Source organism: Crocodylus siamensis, chromosome 3 (genome assembly GCF_052110815.1).
Source record: "Crocodylus siamensis isolate JL-2025a chromosome 3, ASM5211081v1, whole genome shotgun sequence".
Taxonomy (NCBI): Eukaryota; Metazoa; Chordata; order Crocodylia; family Crocodylidae; genus Crocodylus; species Crocodylus siamensis.
The window spans coordinates 126,741,371-126,753,512 of NC_143397.1; the positions used below are offsets into that span (position 1 = coordinate 126,741,371).

Sequence of the window (12,142 nt, forward strand, 5' to 3'; positions counted from 1 at the left end):
ACACAGCACTAAGCAAATATTCATGAATTTGTCCTCCAATCCTCTAAGGAAGGAAATACGATCCTTACTTTATCGGTGAGAAGTGGGGACACTGAAAGATTACATGACTTGAAAACTTGTGGCAGACCTGGGAACTGAACCTAGCTCTCCTGACCTCAGGTTAGCACTAGATCCAAAACAACATCCTTGGTACCATTCTAATAATTAATTATATCTGCAGTCATTTTTCTAAAAATGCTCAAAATTGGTGCTTAAATATCATTATCTAGCTGGATATCATTATCTTCTTCTTCACAATTATTCAAATCTTTATATTTATGACCACAAATAAGGGTGACAATGCTTCATTCTTGAATAGAATTAAGGTTTGCTGTAAATACACCAAGCACTATAAAATCTGGTCCTATGCCACACCTAACCTCATGAAGACTGACAGTGGAAAGGGTGCAGGCTCTAAGGAGTCTGGTGAATTAGGGCAGATGCTTGCTCATTCTCCCTCTTGTGTATTTTCACCTATGCCCAGACTTAGCTTTTGGACTTAGCTTACCAATTTCCTATTCCATCAGCAAGTGGTTGCATGTGTGCCAGGGACACTGGAAAACTCATGCAGAATAGGATTCCTTGCTTGAGGCTGAAGCCCACAACGTTCTTAGTGTAGTCAAAAGGAAGGCACAGATAGTGTAAAGGTTTTTGAGGGAAGAAATGTATCTGTGTACTCACTGATTGTCTGTATGTGCTGTTCCTTGCTGCCTGGCTGTCAAAGGGATGGCTGTATGCTGAGCACAGGCCTCAGCCCTGCTTTGGAACAATCATAACTGTGACATCAAAAATATGCTGCTCATTTGTTTGTGCAGACAGTGTGTAGTGCACATTTATTTCCACCAAGATATGCCCTTCTTTCCTTCCAACACAAGTCTTTTTCCATGCTATTGTCATGGTAACAAGACAGAAAAGTAGATTCCTGGCAAGCTGACCTGAACAGGGTGCAGATTTTACCTGCTTGTTCAGTCAGGCCAGTTTACCTTCACAGTATGAGGGGGGTTGATTTTGCAAGGAGCTGAGTGTCCTCAGCTTCCACAAAAGTCAGTGGGGCATCCTGCTAGGATGTGCACAATTCATGGAGGACAATGATCTACCCCACTTTAGGGCTGATTTGAGCTGGCCCCAAGATGACAGACTGCACAATATCACAAGGCCATTCGCCAACAAGCTGGCTTTCAAATTAGGATAGTTTGATCCTTTGTACACTCTACACATTATGTGTTTGGGGTCATGCTATTAGGCCCTGCTCAATTTCCACTGAGCTCTTACCTAGATAAACCACTTACTGCAATCAACAGTAGCTTTGCCAGAGTGAAGACAGAGGTGCAATTCTATGTCTGTGACCCTCTGTACTTGGTTACCCACTTCCATAAGGAAAGGGGACTCGGTTGCCTAATGGCAGTGCTCCCACTTTCAACAGCCCCAACACAAGATGCTCTGTGGACTGCTTTGGAAGAGGAGGTGGGCTGGGGGAGGACTGATTGGGTCTGGCAGGTGGGTGGTATCATCCCCCACTTAGCACAGCAAAGGTGAGATTGTATGGCCAATTAAACCCTGATTGAGAACCTCTCCTGAATATGTGACAAAGAAGCCAAGTTTCTCCATGTGTCACTCAAATAAATAGCCCCACTGAAGTGAATGGCAGGAAGGATTTAGCTCATATTGACTCCATTGAATGTTATTACCCAAAGCAGATGTTTCTAGAAAATAAATAATCTATTCAGGAGATCAGCTAAGTGCCACAAGGAAATATTGCCTCTATTTGCTAGAAAAAATATGTTTTAAAAGTAGTAATTCTTCCCCTCCAATTTTAGTGATTTTACTAATTTGATAATTGTTTTTAACAATATGGTGCTACCAGAGACTGTTTCATAATTTTTAAGAACATTTTGTCTTTTGTGTGCTTTGAAGGGCTAAAGCAAAGGAAATGATTTTCTCCCTGCTGTTTAAAAGAATTAAAACATCCTCCTAGCTCAGTGAGTTGGAATCCCTGTGTCTTCACTCCCCTTTCTAAAATATATTTGCATAATAATACCTTCTATATTCAGGACAACACCATATCGGAGTGCACATGAACAATGTTGTTTTTTCAGACCATACATCATTTCCCAACATCTCAATGGTGCAAATAAAGCTCACATAACATTCAGGTTTAAAATGCGAGTATCAAATTGTGGGGGGAAAAATACAGCTCAGATGGCTAACAGATTTTCTTCATGTAGCTAAGTCATATTATTTAATACCCTGACTGCCTAGAGATCACATCCCTTCATGTGACATGTGCACACTGCCTTTGTAACTTTTTATTGTCTTGTGGCTACCAGCCACAAATAAGCGCTCCTGTCCAATACATGGATTCATTCACTTAGGTCACCCCAGGATATAAAGACAATTGATAAAAAGCAAACACGAACTAGATTTAATTGAGAAAACCCACTATGACTTGACCTTGGAGTTGGTAAACATTGCCATGCTCCCCATGCACCACTGGGGCAGTTGGCCGATGTGTCCATGCCAACCTCTTGGAAGTTGGTGAAGTCCCACAGACTTAGAATTCACTTCTGCTGTTCAGAACAGCAAGAGCTGGAGTCTCTCAACCTTTGGGACGCAGCATAAAGCCCATCTGTTCCCTCAAGTTTTTTTCTTGTGGGGGTGAAGTTAGAAGATATTTTGGGTATGTGTAATAAAATTTATGACCAGATGTATTTAATTTTAATAAGACAAAATTCATGAATGTGTTGTTTTAAATTTCACACGCATACACAGTCAGATGTGATGGGTACTATTTTAAAAACAGAAACAATTAATAATGATTTTCTACTAACCTGTATTAGAAATCTATACATTGTTGAAATCAACTATATTTTGCTGATTACATCATAATCTTAATTGTAAATATGAATCATTTGTATCTTAAGCCTGAATTTAAGACACTACCGTAAAGGAAATGAAGTCTCAAGTAGGGAAAAACAACCAAAACACACATCCTGATTTTATCAGATTAAATCAACTGAGCCTTAACAGAGACTTACAAACATGAGAAGACTCTCAGCTAAGTTTTCTTCCTATTTTTAGGATATTGAGTACCAACAGCAAACTCATGCTTGTCCTACTTGATATACAAACAAGTTCAGATTTTTTCCCAGTATGGCTAGACTTAAAGATGCTAAGCTTGCAGAGTCATCAGTTAGATGGTTATTCTACTTAACAGTTTTGTCCTTAACAGTTTTGTCCTCAATACTCAGGAAGAGAACACACTGACTCACAAAAAGGCAGGACAAAGCACCAGTATTACTCATCTAGTCCAGGAGACCTGCAGCAATCAGATACAACTACTTCAGCAATTCTTCCAAAAGATGGCCAGTTCCTGATTTATCATTTCTATAGTTACATTCATACTCTTGCCTTCTTTCACCCTTTTACCAAAAGAAAATAAAGTACTTCCTCTATATTGGGAAATAGTATGGGTTCATTTCACCTTTTCTGGAGAAACATTTTTGTATCTGCAGCATATAGAAAAAAAGAGGGAAAGGGAGGGGAAACAACTTTTCAACTCTCTGTTAGTTCCCTATAAAAAGCTATGCTCATTTTCTTCTAAATATAAAATACAGGTGTTTAGTTCAGTAGATTTAAGGGTTTATAATCCTTTTGCTGAGCCTTAGCAATGTTCTTCATTTTATCTGATTATCCACTAGGAAATTCATGGTGCTTCCAAAAATGGCAAATTCAGTACACTACTGGCGTTTACAGTAATAAGCACTGCTTTTAGATACATTTTGAAGAATAATTATTTTTAGATGATTGTTTTCAAGTTCCAAGGAAGTGCGTATCCTCTCAAATGTTGATGCTGATCTCAGTCATGGCTTGTATTATGAACTAAATGTGAGCTATAGTAGATCTACTCTTTCCTTACTAACTGGCACTGTTCAAATTTGTTTATTCAGTGAATACTGGAAATTAATATTGTGAAGACAACAGTTATTCTAGAATAATTTTTAATTTCTATTTTAAAAGTCAGACAATTAGGAAGCATTTTAAAGAGACTTCTATTCACCTACTAATATGTACTGATACTCCATGTTCAACTTCCAGAAGTGAGACCTTGAGATGTAGACAGAAACACTTCTGTTTGTTCAAGGAAGACCACTGCCATCAAGAAAACAAAGATTCTGTTCAGGACTAGGAGTGCCATACCAACAGATGCACCAAGAACCAAGGGTAGTGTCACTGTTGTCATCTTAAGACCTATGCTGAAGTTTCATTAAGGACTTCATAATCTTTTAGAAGTGAGAATCAGAGTTAAGACAGAGAATACAGCCCCAGCCCTGAGAGATGCCAAGAATTTTTTGTGAGGTGCTAAGTAGAAATGAGTAAATAGTTGATGTTATAGTTTTGTGGGCAAATACCCCCCAAAAGATCCACTTAATTTGAAACACAACATTTGTTTTCTATCATAGATTATTATTAGTAGTATTTATTACTGCTACTACTACTACTATTATTATTATCATGCAAAGGAAATGTAGCGAGGAAAGACCAGATTCACCAAGGGACTTCGGGCATTTCAGCACTGTAACAGGATCATGTTCCATCTGGGATGTCTGCAAGCACATGGAGTCACTTGCTTCCATTCATAGGATCAGTCTCTCAGATGCTTCAGATCAGCCATTGAGAATGACCCCAGAGCAATCATAGGCATGCTATTGGGATTAATGCCATTTAGAACACTAGGGGAAGGTAGGGGATGCATGTCTCAGTCTTTCATGTTCCACTTTGTTAAAAATCATTCAATAGTCCCTGGGCTAGCATGAAAGTGAGTTAGTAACTCACAGGTCAGGACAGACATTTGGTACTAGCCCCTGCTATGATAGATATGGAGAAAGACCCACCCTAATACACCCTACAACCCAGTAGTTAGGGCATATTCCTGAGAGGTGGAAGACCCAGGCCCAATTCCCTCCTCTGATCCAGGCAGAGAAGGGATTCAGACTAGGTCTTCTCCACTGCTAAGGTAAGTGTTTTAAACATTGAGTTGCAGGGTTCAAGCACAGGGCACAGGGGAAGGCTCTTCTTTCTCCTCAGGGATTTGAATGGCACCTGTGTCCCCTTGCGAATCCAGCTCCAAAATCAAAATGCTTCTTTTCTGAAGTACCAAGATGAACTGTTTTGACATTCTTTTTTTAATTCATGGATACTTTGGGTTACCACAAAACTACATTTTCAGTGAGTAAAATATTTGCCACCCCCCCCCCGTCACTACCAAATAATGTCTAACTCTAGCACTGAGCGCATTTTCTTCCATATGAGTCAGTGGCAATTAACTCCCCACAACAGTGTGTTTAGCAAAAGGTTCAAGCTGACTCCTATTCAAGTTAATGGAATTTGGCCATCAGCATCCCTTGAAGGAAGACTGGGCCCTATATTTTATATATCATATATACTGTTATCACAGAACAAAAATTCCTGGAGTTAAGAAAAGGTCAGAGTCAATAGATCTAAATTTCTTTTTCTGTGGAATTTATAACTTTAATGTGAAGGGTCTGGTCAATCTCCAACAAATGTATTACACAAACATCCCTCTCTTTTTAACAATTTTTTTAAAATGAAAGACCTCATTGTAAATGTATGAGATTCTCTGATAGTCTTTGGATAATAACATGATTCATTTTAATAACCCCTTTCATGTCAATATTAATGTGTATGCTAAAAAGGCCATCATGGTATAATCTCAATACTATGCTGTACATGTGGAGTAAGAGCCCAATACGACAGCTCCTGCAGCATGTCTTAAATATGCATGCCTCAACTACTAAAATCCTTTTGAATGCAGCACAGTAAGTGCCGTTAAATCTCTCTCACAGCAACGTTTTAATATTTGGCAAAAAAAATAAATGGTAATCTGGTTGAGGCAGTAAAATATAAATTCTTTGAACTGCAGGATGATACCTGTTCTCAAAATCTGTTCACTGCATTTCCCTAGCCGGTCCAAAAAATATATATATATTTATTAGCTTGGAAAATCTTGCATGCTTTTTTCTGAAACAAAGCAAAATGATAACCAAAAGTGGTCTTAAAGTTTAAGTTTCCAGTCCTTCAATGGGTTTACTTCTATGCTTAAATAAAAGGGAAGATCGGGGCCAATGAGGCAAAGGCCTGTTCTTAAATCCATCAATCATTGGCAAAGCTCCCACTGGCTTCACTGCAGTAGCTGAGCCTATGCATGCTTAACATTAGGCAGTACTAAGAGTGGCCGAAACGATTTACACAGATATAATCAAAACAAACAAAAATGGGCTTCTTAGCTCAGATACTGTATGTTAAATTCTAACCTGGGGCAACTTCTCAGAGTAAGTTTCATAAACTCTGGACCTTGACAGTAGTACTAGGACTATGTCATGTATGATGGATTTAGCTGAACATTTTGGGCTCTTTGGTTTAGTTGCTGCCGTGACAAAGCCTAATGTAAGAAATATATTAATATATTTTAAAATTCAACAAAAGCATGTTAAGGGAGTCCCTGGTGCTTCAGAGAAAGGAACATAGAGCAACATTAGAACAATGGATAAGTATCAGAAAGTGAGATTTACTAGAAAGGGGATGAAGGAAGCCATTCAGGTGCAGAGTTCAAATTAGTGAAAGTGAAAAAAGTAAGATAACATCATAAAAAGGTGAAATGTTCTTTAAGGGCTTAATCCTGCCCCCACACAGTTGAGTAGCTTTACAGCCAGAAGCAGCCATTGTAAAAATGTGCATCTGCATAAGTATTTGTGAGATCAAACTATGCCTGTTTCTTCTGAACAATAAATGAGTGTAAACTGGAATCAATAACAACTTTTAAAATATATATATATTCTTATAGTAAAAAGTTTCATTTAACACTGACAACACTGCTTAAGAATCTGAGTCTGTAGATGCTGTGTAGGCCAGATCCAACTCTTAAAGGTCAAAAGAAAGGTTCCCACTCAATTCACTGCAGTTCCTCTGAAGGCAAGAATAAGGCCTAAGATGAGCTAATGCATGAGCAAAGAGTCACTCCAACGCTAATGAATCCTGATGAAGAATTCTGATGCTATCATACTGTGACATGGATGATGACAGTTTTGTAATCCCTCAGTGGAACTATAGACTAGAAACTGCCATTTCAACATACACTGTCATTTCTAGTCCAGAGAAAGGGTCCCAAGCTTCAAAGCCTTACTTCTTAACAATTACATTTAGCATTTAAACATTGTAGGGACATCAACTGATTAATCGGACATGAGTCATTTGTACCTATAGTCACACTGAAGTCAATGAGACTAATGGCTAAGAAGAATTACCCCTGTTCAGGTTTGCAAGATCAGTGGTTAGTTTTTCAGTGTGCCTTACTGTTACATAATCTGCTATTAAGATAATAGACAAGAGAAGATAACACTTTATATATAAACATTGGAATACGGTTCTAAAATCGGTATTGCACTTTCAGCTGTCCTGCAGCCTGCCTTTTGCAACAGAATCAAAATGATATAATACAAGTCTAATTACAAAAAATGTGACTCATTACGCAGTGTCTGGGTACAATTACAAAATAGTAATCCATCACAGATTACAAAACTATGCTTGACAAATATATTAATGTTAACATTATCTATTTGTAATGCATATTACATGACTTTCAAATGTAAGAATTACAACTGCTTTCCTATTGTATTGGTAATCATTCAATACATCATTTATTTTATACCAGAAATATTTCCAATTTTACTCAAATGATTTTTTCATATTAAATATCTGAATTCAAATTGCCTGCAGAACTCCTAAGAAACTCTTACAGCTCAAATAAATGTATTTGTGACAGAAATGAAAGGAATTCACTTTGAAGAGATCATATTTCCTTTACAAACAGAAAAAAAATGAAAATTTTACATAGAGATCTTCTAAGGGAGAAGATAATGGAGATTTAGAGCATGTTCAAGATTAAAGTTTAACTGATTATTAAGCTATGCATTTTATTTAAAATGTTATATGAAGTGTTGTATTCATACCCTTAAAACTATACCCTTAAATCTTTTCTTTCCCTTTCATTTGAAAGAAGGAACATATCATAGGAAAATGTATATTTCTTGATCCTTATTCAAACACAATGAGAAACATGATCATTGTAAAAATGAACAGAACAAAAAAAGACAGACATAACGAGGCAGAATCTACTTAAATTTAATATAATCTGAATCTAATATACATTAAGCCTCTCCTTCTGTTCATAGGCACCTATTTAAAGCCCAGGGTGACCTGCAGAACTTGACCTCAAGTGAAATAAAGACTACAGTACTAGCTGATTAAAGTAAAGGAGTCTCCAACCCAGAGTCAAAGAGTGTCAGAGAAGGTAAGGTCTGTGGAAATGTCATTTCCAAAAGGGTCAGGCAGGGGTCAGATAAAATCATCTGAATAAGCATCTCCTTTCAGCAGCAGATTATGAAGCGCTTACTCCTCATGCAAGCAGTCCCACTGCTTTGAATGTTGAGTGCCGCTGTAGCAATAATGTAATAATTAAACTTAAGACCCTCCCTCACCTCAAAAATGTACCCAGTCTATTTATTTCCCTCTGATCTAGTGACAGGATGGTATGCATCCTTTACCGGTATAAGACATAGACCTGTGTGAGTGTGTGCGCCGCCTGAGAAAGAAGATAGCGTTTCAAGGACACCTTAGCATATGATCAGAAAAATCACCTTCCCTGGCCAATGGGCAAAGTGCCCACGGTGAGGAACGCAGAGGAGGCCTGGCCATGCATATCTCACAAGCATTACCTTTTCAGTTATTTATTAGGACTTGTATGAAGCATCTCAGTACCAAGGATGCTTGGGGAGGGGGGAGACACACATTAAGCAAGGCTGCTGCTTCTTGCCTAAAAGTAAGTAGGCTGCTATTGCGCCAGTTCATACATCCTCCAGCTCCTCATCTCTACCACCCTACTGCAGAATTAAAAAAAACAAACAAAAAAAGCAGCGATTCCTTATTAGTCTGGAGCAGGATGTCTGAGAGAGCCGTTCAGCATTCAGGCCATGGGCAGGTACTGTGGGTTGACTGGACAAGGCACTGGAGCTCTCCAAGCCCAGGTGCTACAGGGATCCCTCACCAATGCCCCAGCTGGTGGCTGCTGGATGGCTCGATATGTGCGGCTCTGGAGGGGGCAGGCCTATTGGACACAGATTGATAATGCGGGCCTTCTGCCCACAGAGCAATGGTCATCCCCTGCTGTTAACAGAGGGGTCTATTGGGTACGTGCCAGCTGAATTTGTGGGGCAAATAAGAAAGGAAACCCAGGAAAAGGAACAAGGGTCAGAGGTTCAAAACAAGTGCATGGGGGGCAAGACAGAACAGAGTACACCTTGGGAGGCCTTTTGGCTATGCCATTCTGCAATGTGGGCCAAAGCCCACTGAGCAGAGCTGTAAGGGGGCAGATGGAAGCTGCATGCTGAGCGACAAGACCAGACGGTAGCTCACAGATTTGGGTGTCGATATCTGTTGGCGACAGGGACCACACTGAGGGCACATCACTGAGGGCTTGGGACAACATGGAGACACAACAGGGCCGGGAGTGAGGGGCATAGGTTTCAAAGGGGGAGATGAGGGCAGAGCCAGGTGAAGGGGAAGGGACTGAGCCCAGGAGGGGGCACAGGGGCAGGGACTGAGCCCGAGAGGGGGCACAGGGGCAGGGACTGGAGCCTGGGTAGGGATACAGGGGCAGGCACTGAGTTGGGTGGGGGGAATACAGGGGCAGGCACTGAGCCCCAGCAAAGAGAGAGAGAGAGAGAGAGTGTGTGGCGGTATGCTTGTGTGGGTGTGGGGGGGGTGCCTGGCTGCCAGGTGGAGCTCCCTGCCCCCTAGCACTGCCTGCCTGCCCCAAGGTCACCCCACCCGCCTGCCCGCCACCCCCGCTTACCTGCCCCTTGACCAGGCTGGCGGCGAACTGCCTCATGACGGCCTCCACCGTGTAGGCGCTGGACCAGCCGCGGGGGGTGAGCAGCTCCATGCAGATGGCCCCGCCGTCCAGCACGTAGCCGTTCTCCAGGCGGGGGCTGAGCACCCGCATGAAGGGCGGCGAGAAGGGGAAGTTGTCGGGGAAGGTGAGGTTGAGCAGGATGAACTCCGTGTTGGTCTCCTTCATGTCCTGCCACAGCACCGAGTCCTTGTCCACCTGGTGCAGCTTCACGTTCCAGTCGAAGAGGCTCTCGTCCACCAGCTCCACGGAGATGAAGCGGTCGCTCAGGCGCGCGATGTCCTGCAGCTCCTTCATGAGGCGCCGCGTGCGGACCTGCGTGCAGTGCTGCGGCCGGCCCGGCCCCGCGCCCGCGCCCGCGCCCGCCCGCGCGGTGCTGCCCGCCGGCTCCGGCCCCGGCCCCGGTCCCGGCCCCGGCCCCTTCCTGCCCGGCCCCCCGCCGCCCTCCTCCCGGCTCGGGCTGCCGACGCTGCCCCCGCCGCCCGGCGCCGCCTGCGGCTGCGGCTTGCCGCCGTGCTTGGCGCCGCTGCCCTTGGCGCGCAGCGACGAGCCCTGGTGCAGGTGGTGGTGGTGATGGTGGTGGTGGTGGTGCTTGGGGTCCTCCGTGTCCCGGTTGTGCAGCCGGATGAGGCCGATCTTGCGCAGCAGCGTGGCCATGGCGCGGCGGCCGGCCGCCCGGCCGGGAGGGAGGCAGGGACGGAGGCAGGCGGGGAGCCCGCGAGGCGCTGCTCAGGGCTGGCGGCCGCTCGGCATCCCCCCGCCGCGCCCGGATGCGGCTCCCCCGGCCCGGAGACGCGGCGGAGCGGGCAGTGCGGAGGCGCCCGCGCCGCTGCCGCTGCTGCTGCCGGGGGAGGGGGCGGCGCCGGCGGGAGGGGAGGGGACGGGACGGGAGAGGAGGAGGGGGAGGGCGGCGCGGGGGCAGCAGGCGGCAGCCGCGGGGCCCTGCTGCTGCTGCTGCTGCTGCGGGGGGAGGGAGGCGGGAAGGATCCCCCGAGCCGCCGCCCAGGGGACAGGCCTCGGCGCCCGGGGAGCGGGCAGGGCGGGGGCACTGCGGTGTGTCAGTGTGTGTGTGAGGGCGCTGCAGCGGGTGTGTGTCAGCGCTGGGGGTGGGTGAGCACACTACAGTGTGTCAGCACTGGGGGATGAGTGCGCTTCAGTGTCAGTGTGTGTCAATGCTGGGATGCGTGCGTGTGCGTGTCAGCACTGGGGAGGTGAGTGCACTGCAGTGTCAGGGTGTGTGTGTATCAGCATGGGGGCTCTGTGTGTGTGTGTGTGTGTGTGAGCAGCATGTGTCTATCAGCACTGGGGGGGTAAGCATACTACAGTGTGAGTGTGCAAGTGTGAGTGTGCCTCAGCGTATGTCAGCACTGGGGTGCCTGTGTGCACATGCATGTCAGCACTGGGTGGGTTTGTGCATCACCACTTGGTGGGTGTGAGTGTGAGCACCGGGGAGGGGATGAGTGCACTGCACTGTGTCCGGTGCATGTGTGTGTGTGTCAACACTGCGGGGTGTGCATGCATGTGTATGTGTGTATGTTTGTGTATGTCAGCACTGGGGTGTACATGTGTGTGTATGCATATGTGTGTGTGTGGCACACTACACTGCTTATGTACACACGCACACAACTACAGTGCTCATGCACACACACCGGTGCTGGTAGCTGGCCCTGCCGTGCCCATGGTAGGCAGCTGTTCAAAAGCAGGGGGGTTGGAGGACATTTGTCTACACCTGCAAGCAGGCTGATTCCTTCATCAGGTAATGCCTTGAGAGGAATTGTATGGAGTGTGTGTCAGCACTGCAGTGTGTGTGTGCATGTGAGCACTGTAGTGCATGTTTGTATGTGTGCATTGTAGTGTGTGTTTGTGTGTCAGCGCCATAGTCCATACAACCCCTCTCAAGGTATTACTTGATGAAGGAATCAGCCTGCTCACAGGTATAGACAGACGCCCTCCAGCCCCCATGCTTTTGAACAGGTGCCTACCATGGGGCAGGGAAGAGAAGGCTAGACTCTTGCAAGTGTTTCAGGGGCTCTATGCTAAGCAGCTTCCTTAAATGCTAGGCGCCATGCATCAGTGACTGCCTGCGGGTAACTGCCTCTGGCCACAGCTCCCTGGAGT

At 44.7% G+C, this 12,142-nt stretch overlaps 1 protein-coding gene across 1 annotated transcript in view; it reads right to left on the minus strand.

The window, feature by feature from the left end:
* Positions 1-10,917, minus strand: part of UBE2QL1 (ubiquitin conjugating enzyme E2 QL1) — a 29,272-nt gene extending 18,355 nt beyond the window's left edge. Inside the window, exon 1 of the mRNA XM_090039158.1 lies at positions 9,968-10,917. Within this exon, the coding sequence (XP_089895284.1) occupies positions 9,968-10,681 (714 nt within the window). The 5' untranslated portion in view covers positions 10,682-10,917. The remainder of the gene's footprint in view (positions 1-9,967) is intronic.
* Between the last annotated feature and the right edge of the window lie 1,225 nt (positions 10,918-12,142).